Source organism: Ranitomeya imitator, chromosome 10, assembly GCF_032444005.1.
Source record: "Ranitomeya imitator isolate aRanImi1 chromosome 10, aRanImi1.pri, whole genome shotgun sequence".
NCBI classification, from domain to species: Eukaryota; Metazoa; Chordata; class Amphibia; order Anura; family Dendrobatidae; genus Ranitomeya; species Ranitomeya imitator.
In genome coordinates this window covers 63,341,081-63,368,195 of record NC_091291.1, presented here as the reverse complement: position 1 = coordinate 63,368,195, position 27,115 = coordinate 63,341,081, and the positions used below count along the sequence as shown (strand labels likewise).

At 44.8% G+C, this 27,115-nt stretch overlaps 2 protein-coding genes across 4 annotated transcripts in view; both read right to left on the bottom strand.

The window, feature by feature from the left end:
• Positions 1–27,115, bottom strand: part of LOC138651327 (C-Jun-amino-terminal kinase-interacting protein 4-like) — an 834,119-nt gene that overhangs the window by 433,309 nt on the left and 373,695 nt on the right. The window lies entirely within an intron of this gene.
• On the bottom strand, positions 6,309–9,979 carry LOC138651328 (uncharacterized). Its single transcript, XM_069741431.1, has 5 exons — positions 9,129–9,979; positions 8,958–9,044; positions 8,606–8,801; positions 8,299–8,458; positions 6,309–7,390 (listed from the first exon to the last, which is right to left on the bottom strand). The coding sequence occupies exons 1-5, from the start codon at positions 9,174–9,176 to the stop codon at positions 6,334–6,336; spliced, it is 1,548 nt and encodes a 515-aa protein (XP_069597532.1). The 5' UTR covers positions 9,177–9,979; the 3' UTR covers positions 6,309–6,333.

The window sequence follows — 27,115 nt, the reverse complement described above, 5'->3', positions numbered from 1 at the left end:
AAGTGACTAGGGAGCTATGTAAATTGCTCCAAATTAAACAGTTGCGTACGTCAGTGTATCATCCACAAACCGATGGGTTGGTCAAGAGGTTTAATAAGACCCTCAAGGCCATGCTCAAAAAGGTGGTCGCCAAGGATGGGAAGGATTGGGATATGTTGTTGCCATATTTAATGTTCGCCATACGCGAGGTACCGCAGGCGTCCACGGGGTTCTCCCCATTTGAGCTATTGTATGGCAGGCACCCGAGGGGGCTGCTGGATGTAGCCAAAGAGACGTGGGAACAGGAGCCCACTCCACATAAGAGTGTTATCGAGTATGTGGCAAGTATGCAGGATCGGATTGCAGTCGTGCAACCCATCGTAAAGGAGCATCTGTTGGATGCCCAGGCCGCTCAGAGCCGTACCTATAATAAAAGGGCCACGGTCAGGTCCTTTAAAGAAGGAGACCGGGTGTTGGTACTAGTGCCCACCCCAGAGAGTAAACTCATGGCCAAGTGGCAAGGGCCGTATGAGATACGGGGAAAGGTGGGGGAAGTGAATTACAAAGTGTACCAACCCGGGAAAAGAAAACCCGAGCAGTTGTACCATGTAAACCTGCTAAAGGCCTGGAAGGACCGAGAATGTTTGGTCACAGATGCAACTACGGTCATACAATCGGAGGTCCCTCTGGCCCTGGCCAAGAACACAGCCAGGTGTGAGGTAAAGGTCAATGATGCCCTCACAAAACAGCAGCGGCGGGAGGCTCGAGCTTTGGTACAGCAGAATATGGATGTATTCTCAGAGCTGCCGGGGCGAACCTCAGTGATTCAGCATGACATTGTCACTGAGCCCCGGGTAAAGGTGCGGATGAAACCGTACAGAGTGCCAGAAGCCCGAAGGCAAGCCATCGTGGCCGAGGTAAAGCAAATGCTTCAGTTGGGAGTCATTGAGGAGTCCCGAAGTGAGTGGGCTAGCCCCATTGTACTAATACCAAAACCTGATGGGTCATTACGCTTCTGTAATGACTTTAGGAAGTTAAATGAAGTATCAAAATTTTACCTGTATCCCATGCCACGGGTGGACGAGCTAATTGAGAGACTGGGGAAGGCCCAGTACTTCACCACCCCGGATCTCACAAAAGGTTACTGGCAGGTTCCCTTAACAGAGTCAGCGAATGAAAAGACCGCTTTTATAACCCCAGAGGGTCTCTTTCAATACGTTGTTTTACCTTTTGGGTTACATGGAGCTCCGGCCACATTTCAGAGGCTGATGGACATTGTGTTAGCGCCACATAGAGACTATGCGTCAGCCTATTTGGATGACATAGTCATCTTTAGTACCGACTGGGATACCCATCTGTCCCAGGTACAAGCAGTGCTAGAGTCTCTTATAGCCGCAGGGTTAACAGCAAACCCAAAGAAATGTGCGATAGGTCTCACAGAAGCCCGGTACTTGGGATACGTGATCGGCCGGGGGGTTATCAAACCTCAAGTGAACAAAATTGAGGCCATTCAAAACTGGCCCAAGCCCTTAAGTTCCAAACAAGTGAGGGCATTCCTTGGCATCATTGGGTATTACCGTCGGTTTATACCCAATTTTGCTGGTAAATCGGCTTCCCTAACGGACCTGTTAAAAGGGAAGAAAACGGTGATGGTCAAGTGGAATCCTCAAGCAGAGGAAGCGTTCCAGTCTCTGAAGTCGGCGGTGTGTGGACAGCCGGTCCTCATCAGCCCCGACTTCAAGAAAACCTTTATTGTGCAAACTGATGCCTCAGAGGTAGGCTTAGGAGCGGTGCTGTCGCAAGAGGTGAACGGGGATGAGCATCCAGTCACCTATTTAAGCAGGAAACTGACCCCGGCAGAGAAAAATTATAGCGTAGTGGAGAAGGAGTGCTTGGCGATCAAATGGGCCTTGGAGTCCCTACGCTACTATTTGCTCGGGCGTCAGTTTCGGTTGGTAACAGACCATTCACCCTTTGTCTGGATGAGAAGTGCAAAAGAAAGGAATGCCCGAGTCACCAGATGGTTCTTGTCCCTACAAAATTTCAGCTTCTCTGTGGAACATCGGGCTGGGAAATCACAGGGAAATGCAGATGCTCTGTCACGGGCACCATGTATGCTGACAAATGTTCAACCCCACAAGTCTGAACAGAGGGGGGGGGGGGTATGTGAGGCAGTGACCGGTGTCATATGCGAGGGTCGCTATGTGTCCCCCAGGATGTGCTTAGAAGCATATTAGATCCGCTGGAGTGCCCTGTGCTCACAGCAGGTTGCCTGTGAGACACAGGGAAGAATAAAAGTAAGTGTGAACTGGGTCAAGTTATTTGTCCCAGAATTTATTCAGGAAAACCTGGTATGGGCTTTTATTTTGAAACGGACTGCAGGATGGTAGTGGGGCCGGTCCGTTTCCTCCAGCCCAGATCTTATAGTGGCCCATGGCCATAGAATCTGGAGGATAGAAAAAAAAAACCCCAGCAAGAGAGTTTGGGTGTGTCAGTCTGGTCTGGGAGTCAGACCTTGCAGGAGGCTTGTGCAAAGTTCCTTCCGTGTGGAGAAACACGGGCCAGGCAGAGCCTGAAAAGCCAGACACCCCAGCGTACACGGGGGGTGTAATACGCTCACGGCAGCGGACTATGGACTGTTGTTATTTTTTTTCCCGGCTGCATACTCAAGGACTTGTTTGCTTTCTTTTCCGGTTTGTGAGTATGCTGTGTAATAAACAAGACTTTGTTTGAACTTTATATGGGTCACTGCCTATTCACTGCACAGCAAGGACATCGCTACATCACAGTACAGATAAATACATATATATACAGTTAGGTCCATATATATTTGGACAGAGACAACATTTTTCTAATTTTGGTTATAGACATTACCACAATGAATTTTAAACAAAACAATTCAGATGCAGTTGAAGTTCAGACTTTCAGCTTTCATTTGAGGGTATCCGCATTTAAATTGGATGAAGGGTTTAGGAGTTTCAGCTCCTTAACATGTGCTACCCTGTTTTTGAAGGGACCAAAAGTAATTGGACAATTGACTCCAAGGCTATTTCATGGACAGGTGTGGGCAATCCATTCGTTATGTCATTCTCAATTAAGCAGATAAATGGCCTGGAGTTGATTTGAGGTGTGGTGCTTGCATTTGGAACGTTTAGCTGTGAAGTAAACATCTGGTCAAAAGAGCTCTCCATGCAGGTGAAACAAGCCATCCTTAAGGCTACGTTCACATTAGCGTCATGCGACGCAGCGTCGCCGACGCAACGCACGACGCTTTGGAAACGCACGCAAAAACGCACCTTTTTTGACGCAAGCGTCAGACGGATGCGTCGAAAAACGCAGCGTTTTTGGTGCGTTTTTACAAAAAACGCAGCGTTTTACGACGCATGCGTTGTCAAAGACTGATTAGATCTTTACACACAATTTAGTGTCTAGACACTAGATAACACCACCAATGAATAGAAGAGGGTCGGTTTAGTGTCTAGACAATCGATAATGCCACCAATGGGTAGATGGGGGTGGGTATTAATGTAATAGTGGTATATATACCCCGGCATACATTATTTCCAACCATAGAGCATCAAGATGGATCGTCCCATGGAGAGTATCTACCTCACTTTTCAGCTGGAATTAGCCCTTGCTATAGCTTATGCTTTTGCCTGTCATGAACAGAGGAGAAGAGACAAACTACTGAGAAGGAGTCGTCGGCGTATTTGGCTACACCCTATAGTGGAAGTCCGAGAGAGTCGTGGAGCCTACCATTGTCTGTTTGGCGAATTAAATGAGAACCAGGACAAATACTTCGAATACACCAGGATGTCAAAAGACAGCTTCCGATATCTGCTGCGTCTGGTGGAAGGATCCATTTCCAGGCAGGACACGCAGCTCCGTAAATCGATTTCCCCTGAGGAACGTCTGCTGGTGACTCTACGATACGTAATGGAATGTGAAGGATTTATATGTTCTTGCCATTTTTTAAAGTAACGTGTTTTGTTTTTGTGGGGTGGGGGATTGTAATTAAAAATGAAAAATTCTTTCATACCAATTTAATTAATTATATTTATTTATTTATCTTCGTCAGTTTCCTGGCTACCGGAGAGACATTGAGATCACTGCATTTCCAGTTTCGGATTGGAGTCTCAACACTGTCGGGTATTATTGCCGACACTTGCCGCGCATTGTGGGACAACCTCCGGGAGGAATTTTTACCCATCCCTACAAGAGAAATATGGCTTGCCAACGCCCAAAAATTTGAACAAGTGTGTTCTTTCCCTAACTGTATTGGAGCCGTGGATGGGAAGCACATTAGGATTACCAAGCCTTCAAGAAGTGGATCTCTTTTTTAATTATAAAAAATACTTTTCCACCGTGCTGATGGCAATTGCAGGTGCGGACTGCAGGTTTCTTGCTGTGGACATTGGAGCTTTTGGTCGTGCAAATGATTCACGGACATTTAAGGAGTCTGATATGGGCCGAAGATTGTACAATAACAATTTTAATTTCCCCCAGCCACGACCTCTTCCCAACACCGACGGCCCGGCCCTGCCATTTGTTGTTGTTGGTGATGAGGCTTTTCAAATGAGTGGCAACCTACTTAAACCTTACTCAAGTCGTGGGTTGGACCGCACCAAAACTATATTTAATTACAGACTGTCCAGGGCCAGAAGAACTGTGGAGTGCGCCTTTGGCATCCTGGTCTCCAAATGGCGTATCTTAGGATCCGTCATAAATTTGAAAATTGAGACAGTGGATGAGGTGGTGAAGGCGTGTGTGGTTCTCCACAATTTTATTATTGATAAAGAGAGAGTCAACGTGGAACTTGATGAACCCATACCAAATCCATTGCCTGATTACCAAGCTCATCCTCTGCGGACAACTTTGGAGATTGCTCATATGAGGGACCAATTTGCTGCATACTTTGTTTCTGATGTTGGCCGTGTTTCATGGCAAGATCAAATGGTTTAATTCTTCGTGTTATGATGCCATGTAAACACCGTGTAGTCCATGTCATTTAACCATCCTATGTTTGGTTATTGTTATAATGTCCCCTGATTTTCTAATGCGTTGTGTTTTGAAATAAAGTTCTTGTGCCTTTCCGTTTTCACCAAACAAATCTCCCATACGTTTTTTCATAGTAATAGAATTGTAAAATCCAATATTGAAAGTAATGTGTGTCACACAAAATTTGTGTGTTCCATAGTTTTGACGTATAATAACATAATCGGCTCCCACCTTGTCAACCATTTTTAATCCTGCAGACTATTTGCATATGGAACCTGGCTTGACAAGGAGGGAGACGATCATGTTTGCAAAACTCTACAGAGTTAACACTATTGTACTCAGGATGCTAGAATTTGTCCAGAGTAAAATAGTGGCGACACTGTGAACATTGCTTCCACCTCACCTGACCAATAATCTTAAGGTACATTAATAAAAGTATTATCCAACGATACCGACCAGTGATACGACTGGATCGAGATCGTTGTCTAGTTGTCGCGTGGTTGCTGGAGAGCTGTCACACAGACAGCTCTCCAGCGACCAAAAAAGAGCAAGTCCCGTGTAATCTGGGTAAAAGCGCTTTGCCATAATCACGATGTTTACCATTGTAAATGTAATTTTAAAAATTACAAAAAAACCTTACACTCCGGTGTGTGAAACGTCCATCGCCGTCAACTTCCCGTACTGTGGCAGCCCTAAAGCACAGCACAGCGTTTATTATTAAGTCAACGGTGTGCTCAGCTTTACGGGCGGTAATCACAGTGTCAGTGCGGAAAGATGACGGCGAGGGACGTGGTAGACACCTTTTTATATTTGTGGGGTATTGTTCACTTTTTATTTGAGTGTTTAAAACAGTGCACTAGTAAACCCAATATTCCCTTGTTTAAAACAAAGACATCGCTGGATTGGTGTCTAACTCGCCAATCCAACAATGACAGCGTCTGATCAGTTACCCAAAAAGAATTCCAAATCATTCGCTGACACCAAAAAACTCACAGCAGGGGCTCAATCGTTTTACGATTTCAGAAAAGATAACGTTGGTTACACATAAAAAACCAAATTTATCTATACTGAAATCGTTGTGTGATGGTACATTGTAAACTTGACATATTGAGCAATGCTGTTTGTGTTTGTAACATCTGAGTACAAAGAGCGACAGCCCTATAAAAAAATGAAAAAAAAAATTGATACAATATTGTCACACATTGCACATCAGGTGTTACAAAGACAAGATTTGTGTGTACAGCGCAAGGTGTGATTTGGTGCAAACTTTATTTGAGACAATAAAAACCAAATTTTTTTTTGAAAAAATATAACAAATTTATTTAGGGTCCAAAAATAAAATTGGGGAAAATGTTTTTATGGGGTACCAATATCCGCAACTAAAGGGGATTCATATCCCACAGTTTTTTGGGGTGTAAAGGAGACCGAGGAGGAGGACGAGGGGGAGGAAGCAGCATACTCTATCACACTAGACGGGATGCCGACATCAATCCAGGCAGTGGATGGTGGCGAGACTTGGAAAGTAGCAGGTGAGGGAGGAGGAGGGACGACCAGTGTCCTTGGCTGGCTACTCCGGCTCCGGGTCGACCCAGGCTGTGTTGATGGTGTACTCCTCGTTGACCCAGGCTGGGTACTGGGTGTACTCCGTGTAGACCCAGCCTGGGTACTTGGTGTGCTCTGGGTCGACCCGGGGTGTTTTCTGGTGGTACTTTTGGGAGCAGCCATAGCCAAGGACGTAGTGCTTGTTGTCGTCGTCGTCTTCTTCTTCTTTTTCCTCCTCTCTCCCTCTGGGTGGGGGTCGGCTTCCCGTCTGTGTCCCCTTGAAGGCCTGTCAGGCTCAGAACTTTGGGGCTCTGTTCTGTGGTGGCGGTGGCCCTCGGCACGCGGAGCTCTGTGGTGGTGCTCTGCAGCAGGAGTCGGAGTCATGGCAGCCAGCGATGGTACTGCGGGCATATTTGTCGCTGACTGCATGACCCGAGCCTGCTTCAGAGCACTGACATATAAATTGTTGCAGCCCTGCATGAACGAAATCTGGAGTTCCGGCGTAAGATGTTCAACCATGCCGTTGTGAATGGCAGTAAAAAAATGTTTGGCCGGCCTCGAGAGATCCGTTTCGATGTTTTCAAGACGCCGTTCGATATTGCACATTTTATCGCACAGCGCCTTGAAACCATTCTGAAATACGGTGCTCAGATGTAAAAATTTGGACATGGGCGCCCTGTCCGAGGCCCGCTGACGCTGTCGGGAAGACCCAAAGTAAGGAGCGACAGAGGCCTCGGCCAGGGGAACATCTGATGGACCGGCTGCCGGTTCACCAGATTGTGTTGGTGCAGACCTGCTCTCGCTGTGGGATGGCTGCGACTGTTCAGATGGCGCTTCACAAAGGACAGTCTCGCGGGTGCTGCTGTGTGTTCTGTGAAAACATAAGGAAACCATTAGTATACAAAATATCACATTTCACATGCGTCATTAAACTTTACCGCCAGGTATCCATTGCCGCCATGAATATTAAACTATTTTTAATATTGACACTGCATATGCACCATCAATATTAAACAAAAAGGTATTTATTTATTTCTAAATAGTCACCCATGGTTGTGGTTTGCAACGCCAGACAATTATGCTTACGTTGGAACTGCCATGACGTCACGGTCATGTGACCGAGACGTCATCACAGGTCCTGCGAGCTGAGCAACCATGGGAACATAACCTGCCTTGCAGTTGAAGGTATGCCGTATCTATTATACTTTACTTTTTTGTGTATAAAAAATCGTGGATACACATGTATAGCCACTATACTACTCCACTATTAAATATTGGCTGGGCTTGGCCAATCTACTATTTTTATGTATACTTCAGATTTTAGTGAAATTGCTAAAAGTCAAGCTCACCATTGTTGTAATCCCAGAAGGGAGCCGCTGTGTCAAGTGTGAGAAGACCAGAAATGAATACAAATTCAAGGTCAACGAGGTGTGAAAAGTAAAAACAAAATTCACTTTAATCAAAAGCAGAGGATGAAACATCTGCACAATACAATAAAAACACTATCTACGCGTTTCAGGTCTGATGTTCCCTGTCACCTGAAACGCGTAGATAGTGTCTATTGCATTGTGCTGATGTTTCATCCTCTGCTTATGATTGAAGTGGATAAAAGTATGTATTTTTTACTTTTCACACCTCGGTGAACTTGCCTTTTTTTCTTCATTTCTATACTTGGGACTTGCCAAAATAAATGGCTGGGCAATAAGCAACGTGGCTGGAATGTAGTATGTGAATATGCATGTTGTAAAAACTAGGTGTGTGCATAGGTACTATACTTACTCTCTGCTTTCAAGGACCGGTCGCAAGAACTGCAGTATACGGTTATACTTGTACACCGAGGTCCTTGAAGCGGCAGCACCACTACGAGTCTGTCCCTCCTTTTTCAGGCCCCTCCGGAAGCGGTCCTTCATGGAGCGCCATCTGGTCTTCAATTGTTTAACTGTGTATTAAAAATAAAAAATAAAAAAGGTTTTAGATAATATATTGAAAACGATTACGCAACCGTGTGCAATCCCAATAGAAGACATCACAGACGGTTGTGTAATCCTGGCATGATGGGTCACAGCAGCATTTTGGAAATACTTACGGAAACTAGCTTTAGCCTTGGAGGAAGCGCTGTCGAAGCCATCCCACAACGATTGTGCCACCTCCAACCACAGACGCCGCAATATGCCCTGGTCCGCGTGCTGGGGGTCACGGCTGTCCCACAACGGGCCCCGTGCTTCTATTGATGCCACCATAAGGTCGATATTAAGTGGCTCATCCAGGGCCCGTTGTGAAACCTAAAAAAAAATAGAAAATATTAATGTTTGAAAGGTAAAAAAAATTGTCCCTACCTCCTCCACCGCCACCTACTACACACAACACCACAACCTCCCACCACCCCCCATACCCACAAAAAAAAATAAAAAAATAATAGGTTTGAAAGAAATACTTACGCTCCGTCCTGCAACCACAGCTTGGCCCCGTGGTCCCTGCTGCTGCTCCCTCTGTTCCTCCTGGTCCTCCTCCTCACTTGAAGAAGCCTGCAAAATAGTTTACCAAAAAGTTGAGTGACCCATCTACAAATGACAGCGAATATAGTAAGCAATAGTAGATCATGGACTCACCGGACTCCTCAGCGGTGGGGTATTGCTGGAATCACTGCCGCTGGCCATGACTAATAATGCAAATCTGAAATAAAGAACAAAAAAACATTGATACTATGCTCCTATGCACAATCCAGCAATAAATAAAAAAAAAAAAAAAGTCATTTAAACCACAAAGAACATTGCACTCCAACTGAACTAACGCTGAGCAAACAACACTGCCACATTGATTAAATTAAAGAAACAATGGCAGAGACAACCCAATGGCAGAGTACAAAAGCCTAAAGATAAGAAAACTAATCTACAACAGACCCAATGTAGTAATCACAAAAAAGGTTTTTTTTTTTTTTTTAAAAAGTACAGAATGCACGGAGCAACACAAAAAACACAATATTTTTTTTGGAAGTAATACATTAACAACACCCAAAAATTAAGGGCATAAACATTAATAACACACCATACTTTACAATAAAACAGACAGGGCCGGAGACAATAAAAGGGCATACAACGCCATACATCACAACCATAAACATACAACAATGTCTTTACACAACCACAGTGCTGAACATAATACACATCTTGCAATAAAAAATTAATAAATGTAATAAAAGGGCGCAGAATCATTCTATACTACCATACTTTAATATAAAACCGACAGGGCCGGAGACTATTAAACGCCATCATATAACGCAAGAATAAAACATCACAACTGAATTCAAAAAACACCACCAAACCAAAAAATGGAAACGAAAAATCTATCCTAGAAAGAACAATAATCAAGGCCGCAGACAATGAAACGCCATCCTATACAACGTCATACATCACAACCAGACTAAAAATACCACAATATCTTTAACCACAATGCAGAATATAAAACACAACTTGCAAAAATAATTTTAAAAAACATGTAGAAAATGCAGAGAATCATTCTATACTTACATCTCTGGACAGCGGATGAGAAGACTGTAGTAGGAGTAGATGTACTCTGTAGTGTAGCCTGCAGCAGAAGTGACAAACAATCCAACATTTTCTTTATATATGGGGGATGTTTTTCTCACTGTTTGCACTGTCTAGACACTGTCTAGACACTTTTTTGTTTCTTTTTATCTAACGACGCATGCGTCGCACAACGCACGTAAAACGCACACCCGCGACGCAAGTGCGTCGTCAATACGTTTCAATGGGAAATTATAACGCATTGACGACACACGAGCGACGCAAGTGCGACGCGCGCGTTTTTTTTTTGACGCTACAAAAATGCTACATGTAGCGTCTCCGACGCCACCCAGGTGCGGTGAAACGACGCATGCATCGTGCGTTTTACCGAAAACGCACGACAACGCAACGCATGCGTCCCCAATGATAAATATAGGGGCGCATGACGCATGCGTTGCCGTGCGTCGGCGACGCTGCGTCGCGTGACGCTAATGTGAACGTAGCCTTACCTGCGAAAACAGAAAAAAACCCATCCGAGAAATTGCTACAATATTAGGAGTGGCAAAATCTACAGTTTGGTACATCCTGAGAAAGAAAAAAAAAGCACTGGTGAACTCATCAATGCAAAAAGACCTGGGCGCCCACGGAAGACAACAGTGGTGGATGATCACAGAATAATCTCCATGGTGAAGAGAAACCCCTTCACAACAGCCAACCAAGTGAACAACACTCTCCAGGAGGTCGGTGTATCAATATCCAAATCTACCATAAAGAGAAGACTGCATGAAAGTAAATGCAGAAGGTTCACTGCACGGTGCAAGCCCCTAATAAGCATCAAGAATAAAAAGGCTAAACTGGACTTTGCTAAAAACATCTAAAAAAGCCAGCACAGTTCTGGAAGAACATTCTTTGGACAGATGAAACCAAGATCAACTTCTACCAGAATGATGGAAAGAGAAAAGTATGGGGAAGGCGTGGTACAGTTCATGATCCAAAGCATACCACATCATCTGTAAAACTGCAGATTCAGTGTGATGGCTTGGGCATGCATGGCTTCCAGTGGCACTGGGGCACTAGTGTTTATTGATGATGTGACACAGGACAGAAGCAGCCGAATGAATTCTGAGGTATTTAGAGCCATACTGTGTGCTCAGATCCAGCCAAATGCAGCCAAACTGATTGGTCGTCGTTTCATACTACAGATGGACAATGACCCAAAACATAAAGCCAAAGCAACCCAGGAGTTTATTAAAGCAAAGAAGTGGAATATTCTTGAATGGCCAAGTCAGTCACCTGATCTCAACCCAATTGAGCATGCATTTCACTTGTTAAAGACTAAACTTCAGACAGAAAGACCCACAAACAAACAGCAACTGAAAACCACCACAGTGAAAGCCTGGCAGAGCATCAAAAAGGAGGAAACACAGCGTCTGGTGATGTCCATGAGTTCAAGACTTCAGGCAGTCATTGCCAACAAAGGGTTTTCAACCAAGTACTAAAAATGAACATTTGATTTAAAATTATTGAATCTGTCCAATTACTTTTGGTCCCTTTAAATACAGGGTGGCACAAGTTAGGGAGCTGAAACTCCTTAACCCTTCATCCAATTTTAATGTGGATACCTTCAAATGAAAGTTGAAAGTCTGAACTTCAACTACATCTGAATTGTTTTGTTTAAAATTCATTGTGGTAATGTCTATGACCAAAATTAGAAAAATGTTGTCTCTGTCCAAATATATATGGACCTAACTGTATATATATATATATATATATATATATATATATATATATATATATACACACACACACACACATATATATATATATATATATATATATATATATATATATATATATATATATATAATTGCCTAAGGGTTTTTCCGTCTGTCTGTCTGTCTGTCCTGGAAATCCCACGTCTCTGATTGGTCGAGGCCGCCAGGCCTCGACTGTTGTGAATTCTGTTGTCGGGCTCCCTCCTGTGGTCATGAATGGTACATCGGCTGGTTCTGTCCATGGACTACCTCTGGTGGGTGTTTCTGAGTTTCACAGGTGACGAGGCTATTTCGTTAGCTGCTGCTCTATTTAACTCCACTTAGATCTTTGCTCCATGCCACCTGTCAATGTTCCAGTATTTGTCTGTTCACTCATGGATCGTTCTTGTGACCTGTCTTCCCATCAGAAGCTAAGTTCCAGCTTGTATTTCTATGGTTTGCTATTTTTCTGTCCAGCTTGCTATTTAATTTGTTGTCTTGCTTGCTGGAAGCTCTGGGACGCAGAGGGAGCGCCTCCGCACCGTGAGTCGGTGCGGAGGGTCTTTTTGCGCCCTCTGCGTGGTCTTTTTGTAGGTTTTTGTGCTGACCGCAAAGTAACCTTTCCTATCCTCGGTCTGTTCAGTAAGTCGGGCCTCACTTTGCTAAAATCTATTTCATCTCTGTGTTTGTATTTTCATCTTTACTCACAGTCATTATATGTGGGGGGCTGCCTTTTCCTTTGGGGAATTTCTCTGAGGCAAGGTAGGCTTTATTTTTCTATCTTCAGGGCTAGCTAGTTTCTTAGGCTGTGCCGAGTTGCATAGGGAGCGTTAGGCGCAATCCACTACTATTTCTAGTGTGTTTGATAGGTTTAGGGATTGCGGTCAGCAGAGTTCCCACGTCCCAGAGCTTGTCCTTATTATCAGTAACTATCAGGTCATTCCGTGTGCTATTAACCACCAGGTCCATTATTGTCCTGACCACCAGGTCATAACAGTACAGGTGGCCAAAAGTACTAATGCATCTCAATAGAGGGATAAGAGAAGTTCTGAGACCATTTTTTTTTTCTTTGCAGTGTGTTTTGTCTCTATTTTCCCCTTTACCTCTGGGTGGTTCAGGACACTGGTGTAAACATGGACATTCAAGGTCTGTCCTCTTGGATGGATAATCTCACTACAAGGATACAAAACATTCAAGATTTTGTGGTTCAGAATCCGATGTCAGAGCCTAGGATTCCAATTCCTGATTTGTTTTTTGGTGATAGATCTAAGTTCTTGAATTTCAAAAATAATTGTAAATTGTTTCTTGCCTTGAAACCTCGCTCCTCAGGTGACCCTGTTCAACAAGTAAAGATCATTATTTCTTTGTTACGTGGTGACCCTCAAGACTGGGCATTTTCCCTTGCGCCAGGAGATCCGGCATTGCGTGATGTTGATGCGTTTTTCCTGGCGCTTGGATTGCTTTATGACGAACCTAATTCAGTGGATCAGGCAGAGAAAATCTTGCTGGCTTTGTGTCAGGGTCAGGATGAAGCGGAGATATATTGTCAGAAGTTTAGAAAGTGGTCTGTGCTCACTCAGTGGAATGAATGTGCCCTGGCAGCAATCTTCAGAAAGGGTCTCTCTGAAGCCCTTAAGGATGTCATGGTGGGGTTTCCCATGCCTGCTGGTCTGAATGAGTCTATGTCCTTGGCCATTCAGATCGATTGACGCTTGCGTGAGCGTAAAGCCGTGCACCATTTGGCGGTACTATCTGAGCATGGGCCTGAGCCTATGCAATGTGATAGGACTTTGACCAGAGCTGAACGGCAAGAACACAGACGTCGGAATGGGCTATGTTTTTACTGTGGTGATTCCACTCATGCTATCTCCGATTGTCCTAAGCGCACTAAGCGGTGCGCTAGGTCTGCCACCATTGGTACGGTACAGTCTAAATTTCTATTGTCTGTTACTCTGATTTGCTCTTTGTCATCCTATTCTGTTATGGCATTTGTGCATTCAGGCGCTGCCGATGGACTTGGAGTATGCTAGGCGCTGTGGTTTTTTCTTGGAGCCCTTGCAGTATTCTATTCGATTGAGAGGAATTGATGCTACGTCTTTGGCCAAGAATAAGCCTCAGTATTGGACCCAATTGACCATGTGCATGGCTCCTGCACATCAGGAGGATATCCGCTTTCTGGTGTTGCATAATCTGCATGATGTGGTCGTTTTGGGGTTGCCATGGCTACAGGTTCATAATCCAGTATTGGACTGGAAATCTATGTCTGTGTCCAGCTGGGGTTGCCAGGGGGTACATGGTGATGTTCCATTTTTGTCTATTTCGTCTTCCACTCCTTCTGAAGTTCCAGAGTTTTTGTCTTATTATCGGGATGTATTTGATGAGCCCAAAGCCAGTGCCCTACCTCCTCATAGGGATTGCGATTGTGCAATTAATTTGATTCCTGGTAGTAAGTTTCCTAAGGGCCGATTGTTCAATTTATCAGTGCCAGAACACGCCGCTATGCGGAGTTATATAAAGGAATCCTTGGAGAAAGGCCATATTCGCCCGTCGTCATCACCGTTAAGAGCAGGGTTCTTATTTGTGGTCAAGAAGGATGGTTCTTTGAGACCTTGTATTGATTACCGCCTTCTTACTAAAATTACAGTCAAATTTCAGTAGCCTTTGCCGTTGCTGTCTGATTTGTTTGCTCGTGTTAAAGGGGCTAGTTGGTTCACCAAGATAGATCTTCGAGGGGCGTATAATCTTGTGCGTATTAAACAAGGCGATGAATGGAAAACAGCATTTAATACGCCCAAAGGCTATTTTGAGTACCTGGTTATGCCATTCGGGCTTTCCAATGCTCCATCAGTATTTCAGTCCTTTATGCATGACATCTTCCGAGAGTACCTGCATAAATTCCTGATTGTGTATTTGGATGATATTTTGGTCTTTTCGGATGATTGGGAGTCTCATGTGAAGCAGGTCAGAATGGTGTTCCAGGTCCTTCGCGCAAATTCCTTGTTTGTAAAGGGGTCAAAGTGTCTCTTTGGAGTTCAGAAGGTTTCATTTTTGGGGTTCATTTTTCCCCCTTCTAATATCGAGATGGACCCTGTTAAAGTCCAGGCCATTTACGATTGCACTCAGCCGACATCTGTGAAGAGCCTGCAAAAGTTCCTGGGCTTTGCTAATTTTTATCGGCGCTTCATCGCTAATTTTTCTACTGTTGCTAAACCGTTGACTGATTTGACCAAGAAGGGTGCTGATGAGATGCTTTGTTTCTGCTGATCAGGATGATTGGGTGTCCTTTTTGCCGTTGGCTGAGTTCGCCCTTAATAATCGGGCCAGCTCGGCTACTTTGGTTTCGCCGTTTTTCTGCAATTCTGGTTTCCATCCTCGTTTCTCTTCAGGGCAGGTTGAGTCTTCAGACTGTCCTGGTGTAGATACTGTGGTGGATAGGTTGCAGCAGATTTGGACTCATGTGGTGGACAATTTGACATTGTCCCAGGAGAAGGCTCAACGTTTCGCTAACCGCCGGCGCTGTGTGGGTCCCCGACTTCGTGTTGGGGATTTGGTTTGGTTGTCGTCTCGTTATGTTCCTATGAAGGTTTCCTCTCCTAAGTTTAAGCCTCGTTTCATTGGTCCGTATAAGATTTCTGAGGTTATCAATCCTGTGTCATTTCGTTTGGCCCTTCCTGCTTCTTTTGCCATCCATAATGTGTTCCATAGGTCGTTATTGCGGAGAAACGTGGCGCCTGTGGTTCCATCCGTTGATCCTCCTGCCCCGGTGTTGGTTGAGGGGGAGTTGGAGTATGTGGTGTAGAAGATTTTGGATTCTCGTGTTTCGAGACGGAAACTCCAGTACCTGGTCAAGTGGAAGGGTTATGGTCAGGAAGATAATTCCTGGGTTTTTGCCTCTGATATTCATGCTGTCGATCTGGTTCGTGCCTTTCATTTGGCTCATCCTGGTCGGCCTGGGGGCTCTGGTGAGGGTTCGGTGACCCCTCCTCAAGGGGGGTTACTGTTGTGAATTCTGTTGTCGGGCTCCCTCCTGTGGTCATGAATGGTACTTCGGCTGGTTCTGTCCATGGACTACCTCTGGTGGGTGTTTCTGAATTTCACAGGTGACGAGGCTATTTCGTTAGCTGCTGCTCTATTTAACTCCACTTAGATCTTTGCTCCATGCCACCTGTCAATGTTCCAGTATTGGTCTGTTCATTCCTGGATCATTCTTGTGACCTGTCTTCCCATCAGAAGCTAAGTTCCAGCTTGTATTTCTTTGGTTTGCTATTTTTCTGTCCAGCTTGCTATTTAATTTGTTGTCTTGCTTGCTGGAAGCTCTGGGACGCAGAGGGAGCGCCTCCGCACCGTGAGTCGGTGCGGAGGGTATTTTTGCGCCCTCTGCGTGGTCTTTTTGTAGGTTTTTGTGTTGACCGCAAAGTAACCTTTCCTATCCTCGGTCTGTTCAGTAAGTCGGGCCTCACTTTGCTAAATCTATTTCATCTCTGTGTTTGTATTTTCATCTAAACTCACAGTCATTATATGTGGGGGGCTGCCTTTTCTTTTGGGGAATTTCTCTGAGGCAAGGTAGGCTTTATTTTTCTATCTTCAGGGCTAGCTAGTTTCTTAGGCTGTGCCGAGTTGCATAGGGAGCGTTAGGCGCAATCCACGGCTATTTGTAGTGTGTTTGATAGGTTTAGGGATTGCGGTCAGCAGAGTTCCCACATCCCAGAGCTCGTCCTTATTATCAGTAACTATCAGGTCATTCCGTGTGCTCTTAACCACCAGGTCCATTATTGTCCTGACCACCAGGTCATAACACTCGACCAATCAGCGACGGGCACAGCGACGATGATGTCATAAAGGACGTAGACTTCCCGCGTATCTGATTGGTCGAGGCCGCCAGGCCTCGACCAATCAGCAACGGGCACAGCGACGATGATGTCATAATGGTTGCCATGGCGACGATGTCATAAAGGTTGCCTCGAACAATCAGCGACGGGCACAGCATGGCGACGATGTCGTCATAAAGGCTGCCTCGGCCAATCAGCAACGGGCACAGTCTGCCGCGAATTCGCCTCGACCAATCAGCGACGGGCACAGTATCGACGTAGATGTCATAATGGTTGCCATGGCGACGATGATGTCATAAAGGTTGCCTCGACCAATCAGCGACGGGCACAGTCTGCCGCGAATTCTGGAATCATCATTGTCCATATACTACGGGGACATGCATATTCTAGAAAGCCCGATGCGTTAGAATCGGGCCACAATCTAGTATATATATATATATATATATATATATATACATACATATTTACAACCTTATACTACATCTTTCTAATATTTACACCTCACCAAAAAGCACCACGTGCAACTATACAAAGAAAAGGGAGGGATGTGAATGGGTGCTGTCGTGGGCGCTATAAAAGAGCATTACCGGTGAGTAATATGGTATTTTCCATTCGCCACGACAGCACCCACGAGAGAATTTCAGAGACTATAAATTGGGTAGGTTAACTGCGTCAAGAACCGAAACCCCAAAGGTTAGATCAGAAGCAGCTGATAGGTCTAATTGATAGTGCCTATAAAAGGTGCCTGGTGAAGCCCAAGTTGCGGCCTTACATATAAGCTCTATTGGCACGTTCGCCCTTTCTGCCCAGGAAGTCGACAAGGCCCTTGTAGAATGCGCCCCCACATGCATTGGAGGATCTCTTCCTTTGGCCCTATAAGCCAAGATTATGGCTTCTCTGATCCAACGAGATAACGTCCCCTTCGTGACTCTGGATCCTTTGGTTTTACCCTAAAAAGACACAAACAGGGCCCTACTCTTCCCTCCAGTCCCTAGTTCTCTCTAAATAGGCCAGAATAGTCCTTTTTACGTCTAGGGTATGAAGTCTTACTTCCTCTGGAGACGAGTGGTCTTTATAAAAGGTAGGTAATAAGATCTCCTGGGATCTATGAAAACTAGTGGCCACCTTAGGTAGGTAACATGCGTCTGTTTTCAAAACTATTCTATCAGGTGTTATAGATAAGTATGGAGGATCGATTGACAATGCCTGCAGATCACTCACTCTTCTAGCTGATACCAATGCTACTAATAATATCGCTTTCAACGAGATGTTCTTTAATGAAGCTGCATGAATAGGCTCAAACGGGCTTTGTGTCAATGCATCCAGGACCAAAGATACATCCCACTGGGGCACCTGTGGTATATTTATTGGTTTCGACCGTTGACATGCCGATATAAAACGGGATATCCATCTATCACCTGCGACATCATAACTGAAAAGGGCCCCTAACTCTGAAACCTGAACTTTCAAAGTATTAACCGAGAGTCCCAATTCTAGACCTTTTTGCAAAAACTCTAGTATTAAAAATATAGGTACCTCTGAAGAAATTTGTGTAGTGTAAAACTGAAGAAATTTTTTCCAGACTTTAACAAATTTTGGTGGTAGAAGGTTTTCTACTCTTCATAAGGGTATCTATCAATCCACTAGAAAACCCTCTCCTACTTAGTAATTGCCTCTCAAATTCCAGGCAGTTAAGTTCATGCCCTTCACCCGAGGATGGAAAAATGGACCTTGAGACAGCATGTTGTCGGTCAGAGGCAGAATCCATGGGTCTGTAATTGACATGGCCTCTTGGGCCAAAAGGGGGCTATTAACAGAACTCTTGCCCCTTCCTCTCTTATCTTCCTTATCACCATGGGCAATAGATTCCATGGTGGAAATGCGTATGCCAGGTCGAAAGTCCATGGTACCTGAAGGGCATCTAATATGTCTGGATTGTCTAGCCTGCATAGGGAGGCAAACATTCTGACCTGACGATTGGATCTTGTTGAGAACAAGTCTATTTGAGGCATGCCCCATCGAGTTATCATTTTGAAAATATTCCTGTTGAGCATCCATTCTCCTTGATGAAGAGTATGACAACTGAGGAAATCGGCCTGAAAGTTGTCTATCCCTCTTATGTGTACCGCTGACAAGGACAACAGATGACCTTCGGCTAACATTATGATGTCTGATGCCACCTCCATAAGAGTGTCTGACCGTGTACCTCCTTGACGGTTTAGATAGGCCACCGCAGAGGTGTTGTCGGAGGACCTTTGTGTGAGAGCCTCGCAGCTGAGGAAGAAAGTGGAGCAGGGAATAATATATAGCTCTAAATTCTTTAACATTAGAAGAATCACTATATTCTGATCTGGACCAGAGACCCTGAACCCACAGATCTCGAAAATGTGCTCCCCAACCTTCAGGACTAGCATCTGTGGTGACTATATTTGAAGGAGAGATTACCCATAGAACTCCTTTTGACAGATTTCCACAATCTAACTACCATGTAAGGGAGTGTACCACTTCTGACGGTAGAAAAACTATCTGATCTAAACGTCCCTGATTTTTCATACTCTCTTGTAATACAAATTTCTGTAGCTGCCTGGAATGAAATTGTGCCCAATCAACTGCAGGAATACAAGAAGTTAAAGACCCCAGCAATGACATGGCGCTTCTCAAGGTCATACTACGCCTATTGGTTGCTAAGTTTACTTTATCAATTATGGAGGTTTTTTTACTATCTGGCAGCCAACATATTTGATCAACCGAGTCCAAAAGGAGACCAAGGAACTTCTGACATGTAACAGGCCAAAGTCTGGATTTCTCCCAATTAATAATCCAACCAAGAGATTGTAAGGAAAAAACTACCTCCTCTAATCTCTGTTCACACTGTAGGGAGTCTCTTCCCACTATAAGTAGATCATCTAGATACGGGATGACTAGTGTGTCCTTCAACCACAAAAATGACATTACTTCCAACAATAATTTAGTAAAGACGCTCGGAGCCATTGATAGGCCAAATGGCATTGCCCTGTATTGCAGATGACAAACCTGACCATCTATTACAACCGCTACCCTAAGAAACTGCTGGTGTAACTGGTGTATAGGCAGATGGTAGTAGGCATCCTTAAGATCTAGTACCACCATGTAACAGTTGGGAAATACATTTTTAATGGCTGATCGAATGGACTCCATTTTAAAGGCTCTAGGTCTTATGAAGGTGTTCAATTTCCTCAAATTAAATATAGTCCTAAAGGACCCATCAGGCTTAGTAATTAGAAATAAGGGAGAGTAAAAGCCCTTTCCTATTTCAGATGATGGAACTTTTATTAGTACTCGTTTGGACAAAAGAGATTTGATTTCAGTTTCCAGTGCCTCTTGCTGTAGCCTGGATTTTAGGGAGGTAAGAAGAAAAGAATCTGGAGGCATCCGGATGAGGTCTAAGGTGAGACCTGATGAAATTAAATTTAAGGCCCATGTATTGGCCGTTATCTCTTTCCACTGTTCAACAAATTGTAGTAGTCTACCGCCCACCGGTGGAATAGGGTTCTCGGAACTTATCCGCTGGTTTGAAGGGGCGCTTGTTGAACAAATTGCCCTTCTGCCTGAACTCCCTGTTACTCCAGCGGTCTTTAAAGCCTCCTTTCTTTCCAAATGGTGGCTTCCTGAACGCCCTTCTGTAGGAAGGAATAAAGGGATTAGGAAACCCCTTTTTCCTTTCGCCCGCCTTAGTGCGTATGTCATCCAGGACAGATCCAAAGAGGTACTCACCCTGGCAGGGTATGGCACACAATTTAGCCCTGGACTGGGCGTCTCCCTTCCAGTTCTTTAGCCATAATGCTCGACGAGCCGTATTCGAGAGGTTAGCTGATCTAGCCGCCAGGCGGAGAGAGTCTATTGAGGCATCAGATATAAATGCTGCAGCCCCCTTTAATCAATGGAATAAAGGCTCACAACTTCTCTCTGGAAACACCACTCCTGATATCTTGATCTAGTTGTTCCAGCCAGACCAACATGGATCTACTAGTACATGTAGCTGAAATTGCTGGCTTAAATGCAGTAACACAAGCTTCCCATGACTTTTTGAGACGCGCATCAGACTTTCTGTCCATTGGATCGGACAAGGAACCCGCATCCTCTACCGGCAAAGAGGAGCAGCGAGAGGTAGATGCTACAGCTGCATCAACTTTCGGTACTTTAGCCCAGGAGGCTAAGTCCTCGTCATCAAAGGGGTAGCTTATTTTACAGGACACTGGCACAAACCCCTTCTGACCTTTACTCCATTCTTTCTTAACCAGGTCCTTTATAGCCTGGTTTACTGGAAACACATGGCCCTTCCGTTGAGACAGACCCGCGAACATCACCTCCTGCTGGGTCTGGGGTTTTTTTTATTCCAAAACCCCCATAGTACTTCTTACCGACTTAACCAAGTTATTTATGCTATCCGTAGGAAAGCAGACATAGTCCTCCTCATCTGATGACCCCAATAATTGAGACGCATCTGACTCGACCTCCCCGCTTTCTGCCGACGTGTCAGCTTTTGGCGAGGATGCTCTGCTAACTCTCCTCTCAATATTTATGGATGGACTACTTCCTTTTAAACTCTAAAGCTCCTCCCGAATCATAAGACGTATTTCATTCATCTTAACGGACTCTTCCTACCGCAGTGTGTTGTCTATACAAGCCTGACATAGTTTTTTACTATATGAGTCAGGTAAGGGGTCAGTACATTTTGCACATTGTTTGTGCTTGGTCTTCCCAGTCATCTTCGCCTATTAAGACATAAGGAGGGGAACCACATAAGCTTCCATGGAGCTAAATAAAAAACACTCACCCTGAAGTACACTTGTATACCGGGTCTCGGCTCCTTTGCTCGGCCTGGGGTGTGTTATGGGACGACCTCCTGCCTGACTTGTCAGTGGAGTCGCTCACTTTGGACAATCCACTGCCTCTCTTTCTGACATTGCCAGTTGGTGCAACCACCTCCTCCACGGGGCGCTCACAGACTTCCTCATGGGATGACATGGTGACGCACCCTCTGCACAGCAGAGCTGTGATTTATAACGCTGGAGGACACACACACACCCCTTCCGGGTCGGTCCAGGTACACCTTGTCGGTCATCCATTACAACGGTCTCCCATCAGGGAGATCGTTGCTAAGCTTCAGGCCTCTCAGCAGGCCACCGCAGATGAGGGGGGAGCCAGCAGGAACCCCCGACTCTGTCTACCCGCTCTGGAGCCCCTGTCGCACAGCAGAGACAGACAGGCGGCATCCAGGCGAGTTCTCCTCTTCACACCACCGAGAGTCTTCTCTGTGGGTTCCCATCTAGGAACAGGAAACCAACTGAGGAGCGAGGGGGGGCCGCCCCTTTTATCTCTCTGTAGGTTTCCTGTTCCTAGGGGCGGATCCCCTCTCTCGTGGGTGCTGTCGTGGCGAATGGAAAACTCACAATTTGTTTCAGAGAAAGAAAATCCACAAAACATCCTGTATTTGTAGAGTGTTTGTTTAGAAGAATAGGCCAAATAATCCTAATAAATTATTATTATTATTATTATTAATCTTTATTTATGTAGCGCTAACATATTCCGCAGCGCTTTAAAATTCAGTATTCATATACAACAGTCATAAGCAACAAAGTTAAAGATAATACAATAAAGCAAAGATAATGACGACCCTGCTCCTAAGAGCTTGCAATCTACAATAAAGTGGGGGTGACAAAGTACTGTTTTCTTGAGGAAATCAGGGAATAGATAAAGGCTGCATGAGCTAGCCACAAGTCAGTATTTGTTGCACTTTTGGTTGTGGTGGAGTTTGATGGAGACTGTTCAGAGAAATAGTGACTGGACTGTATTAAAAAAGGAATTTGATTAGTGAACGTCACAGGCCACCCTAAACAAATAAGTTTTTAGGGAACGACTAAAACTGTATAACGTTGTGGTTAGTCCTGATTTCTTGGGGTAGAGCATTCCAAAGAATAGGTGCAGCTAGGGAGCCACGAGTGGGAGGTAAGGATTAGTGCAGATATTAATCGAAAGTTACTTGCGGAGTGTAAAGAGAAGGTATGAACGGAAATGAGGGAGGAGCTGTAGGGGGGGCAGCACTGTGCAGAGCTTTATGGGTGAGGACAAGCAATTTAAATTGGATCGTATAATGAACGGGCAGCCAGTGCAATGACTGGCACAGAGAGGAGGCATCTGAGTAACAATTAGCCAGATAGATGACCCTGGTTGCTGCAGTAAGGATGGACTGCAGAGGGGAAAGTCGAGTGAGGGGGAGGCCAGTTAGTAGAGAAATACAGTAGTCAAGGCAGGAGTGGATCAGGGCAACAGTGAGGGTTTTTGCTGTTTAGATGGTGAGAAAGGGGCAGATTCTAGAGATGTTCTTCAGGTGCAAGAAACAAGAGACTGTTTATAGGTGAACAAAAGATTGGCGTTACACATAACACCTAGAAAGCGCCTGTTGTCTGGGCGTTATTGTGGACAGGGGGGCGTCAGATTTAGGGAGGTACATAGACGGCGGGAGCAGAATAAGTTCAGTTTTGGAAAGATTGAGTTTCAGATATAGAGCGGACATCATGTTGGAATCTGCAGACAGACAGTCACTGGTGTTCTGTAGTACAGTGGGGGTAAGATCAGGGGATGAAGTGTATAGTTGTCTGTCATCAGCATATAGATGGTACTGAAAGAGAAATCTGCTGATGGTCTGTCCAATTGAGACTGTGTGGAGAAAAGAGAAGATGGCCAATGACTGAGCCCTGAGGAACCCCAATAGTGAGAGGAAGAGGAGATGAAGTGGAGCCAGCGAACAATACACTGAAGGGGTGGCCAAAATCACAACTGAGCAATGAAAGTGACTACAGGTCCTTCTCAAAAAATTAGCATATAGTGTTAAATTTCATTATTTACCATAATGTAATGATTACAATTAAACTTTCATATATTATAGATTCATTATCCACCAACTGAAATTTGTCACGTCTTTTATTGTTTTAATACTGATGATTTTGGCATACAACTCCTGATAACCAAAAAAACCTGTCTCAATAAATTAGCATATTTCACCCATCCAATCAAATAAAAGTGTTTTTTAATAACAAACAAAAAAACCATCAAATAATAATGTTCAGTTATGCACTCAATACTTGGTCGGGAATCCTTTGGCAGAAATGACTGCTTCAATGCGGCGTGGCATGGAAGCAATCAGCCTGTGACACTGCTGAGATGTTATGGAGGCCCAGGATGCTTCAATAGCGGCCTTAAGCTCATCCAGAGTGTTGGGTCTTGCGTCTCTCAACTTTCTCTTCACAATATCCCACAGATTCTCTATGGGGTTCAGGTCAGGAGAGTTGGCAGGCCAATTGAGCACAGTAATACCATGGTCAGTAAACCATTTACCAGTGGTTTTGGCACTGTGAGCAGGTGCCAGGTCGTGCTGAAAAATGAAATCTTCATCTCCATAAAGCATTTCAGCCGATGGAAGCATGAAGTGCTCCAAAATCTCCTGATAGCTAGCTGCATTGACCCTGCCCTTGATGAAACACAGTGGACCAACACCAGCAGCTGACATGGCACCCCACACCATCACTGACTGTGGGTACTTGACACTGGACTTCAGGCATTTTGGCATTTCCTTCTCCCCAGTCTTCCTCCAGACTCTGGCACCTTGATTTCCGAATGACATGCAAAATTTGCTTTCATCAGAAAAAAGTACTTGGGACCACTTAGCAACAGTCCAGTGCTGCTTCTCTGTAGCCCATTTCGGCACCTGTAGCCCATTTCCTGCACACGCCTGTGCACGGTGGCTCTGGATGTTTCCACACCAGACTCAGTCCACTGCTTCCTCAGGTTCCCCAAGGTCTGGAATCGGTCCTTCTCCACAATCTTCCTCAGGGTCCGGTCTCCTCTTCTCGTTGTACAGCGTTTTCTGCCACATTGTTTCCTTCCAACAGACTTACCATTGAGGTGCCTTGATACAGCACTCTGGGAACAGCCTATTTGTTGAGAAATTTCTTTCTGGGTCTTACCCTCTTGCTTGAGGGTGTCAATGATGGCCTTCTTGACATCTGTCAGGTCGCTAGTCATACCCATGATGGGGGTTTTGAGTAATGAACCAGGCAGGGAGTTTATAAAAGCCTCAGGTATCTTTTGCATGTGTTTAGAGTTAATTAGTTGATTCAGAAGATTAGGGTAATAGGTCGTTTAGAGAACCTTTTCTTGATATGCTAATTTATTGAGACAGGTTTTTTGGGTTATCAGGAGTTGTATGCCAAAATCATCAGTATTAAAACAATAAAAGACGTGACAAATTTCAGTTGGTGGATAATGAATCTATAATATATGAAAGTTTAATTGTAATCATTACATTATGGTAAATAATGAAATTTAACACTATATGCTAATTTTTTGAGAAGGACCTGTATTTTCCCCATACCAAAGGTGTCTTGAAGCAGTCATCACCAACAAAGGCTTTTGCACAAAGTTTTAATTCAATTTCAGTGCGCGTTCAATACTTTTTCCCTGTGCTATTTCTCACTATTACACATAATTTATAGACATCTGTGGATTGATTTCTTTGCCTGTGTGGATTGACTGGGTTGTTACAGACATCTGGTCAGAATTCAAAGTCTGTAGCATCTTTAGAAATATATTTACTTAGAAAATTGGTGACGTGTTCAATACTTATTTCACCCGCTGTATGTCTGGGTCTTTGTCAGCGCTTTTCTCTACTCTTTCCTCCTCCCCTCTTCAAGGACTTTAATAGTAACTGTTAACTGATGCTTCAGTGAGCTATAATCTCCTCTAAGACCAAGATGGATTTGAGCTGGGAATTTTTTTAAGTGTTTTTCTTTTTAAAGGGAACCTGTCAGCAGTTTTGGCCGATATAAGATACGGCCGCTGCCTTTCAGGGCTTATCTACAGCATTCTATAATGCTGTAGATAAGCCCCAGATCCGACCTGCAAAATAAGAAAAATAAGTTTTATTATACTCACCCGTCCGGTGCGGTCCGGTTTGATAGGTGTCGCAGGTCCTGGTCCGGCACCTACCATCTTCTTGCAATGCCACCCTCCTGCTTGCTTCATCGCTCCCGGCAACTCGCTCCTGCAAAGGTGTACTTATCTGCCCTGTTGAGGTCAGACCGAAATACTGCAGTGCGCAGCGTTGGACCTCTCTGACCTCTCCCAGCACATGCGCACTGCAGTACTTTGGTCTTACCTCAACAGAGCAGATAAGTACACCTGCGCAGGAACGAGTTGCCAGGAGCGATGAAGCAAGCAGGAGTGCAGCATCGCAAGAAGATGGGAGGCGCCGGACCAGGACCTGTGAACCCATCGAACTGGACTGCACCGGACCGCCCCCCTCCCGGGTGAGTATAATAAAACTTATTTTTCTTATCTTGCAGGTCGGATCTGGGGCTTATGTACAGCATTATAGGATGCTGTAGATAAGCCCTGAAAGGCAGTGGATGTATCTTATATCGGCCAAAACAGCTGACAGGTTCACTTTAAGTGGATGATGAGCAGTCGGCGGGAGGAAGAGTAGTGGCTCATAAGTGGTGAAAGAAGCAAATTTCACTGATTATATATCTACTATATAATTGTCTAAGGGTCACGTCCGTCTTTCTGTCTGTCTGTCTTTCTGTCACAGATATTCATTGGTCGCGGCCTCTGTCTGTCATGGAAATCCAAGTCGCTGATTGGTCGTGGCAATGGTCGTGGGCGTTTTGCCACCGCCAATCAGCGGTGGGCACAGTCCGGCAGTAACATGGCCGCTCCCTCCTCTCCGTAGTCAGTGCCCGCTTCATACTCCCCTCCAGTCAGCGCTCACACAGGGTTAATGGCAGCGCTAATGGACCGCGGTGTAACGCACTCCATTAACGCTGCTATTAACCCTGTCTGACCAACTTTTTACTATTGATGCGGCCTATGCAACATCAATAGTAAAAAGATCTAATGTTAAAAATAATACATAAAATAAAAAATAGTTATATACTCACCCTCTGTTGTCCCCCAGATCCAAGCGAAGCAGTTACCGACGCTCCTCCGGTCTCCAGAGTGCATTGAGATCTCGCGAGATGATGACGCATCGGTCTCGCGAGACCGCTACGTCATCATCTCATGAGACCACAATGCACTTTGGAGACCGGAGGAGCGTCGGTAACTGCTTCGCTTGGATCCGGGGGACAGAGGGTGAGTATATAACTATTTTTTATTTTAATTTTTTTTTTTTTTTTTTTTTTTAACAGGGATATGATGCCCACATTGCTATATACTACGTGGGCTGTGCAATATATTCCGTGGGCTGTGCAATGTACTACACGGGCTGTGCAATATACTACGTGGGCTGTGCAATATACTGCGCGGGCTGTGCAATATACTGCGCGGGCTGTGCAATACACTGTGTGGGCTGTGCAATATACTGTGCGGGCTGTGCAATATACTGCGCGGGCTGTGCAATGTACTGTGCGGGCTGTGCAATGTACTACGCAGACTGTGCAATATACTACGT

Excerpts from the sequence above, each read along its gene's own strand:
- LOC138651328 (XM_069741431.1), bottom strand. The coding sequence starts at position 9,176 with ATGGCCAGCGGCAGTGATTCCAGCAATACCCCACCGCTGAGGAGTCCG. Across the intron at positions 8,802-8,957 it reads CTGTGGTTGCAGGACGGAGC|GTTTCACAACGGGCCCTGGA; the intron begins GTAAGTATTTCT and ends ATTTTTTTTTAG. Across the intron at positions 8,459-8,605 it reads CAAGGCTAAAGCTAGTTTCC|TTAAACAATTGAAGACCAGA; the intron begins GTAAGTATTTCC and ends TTTAATACACAG.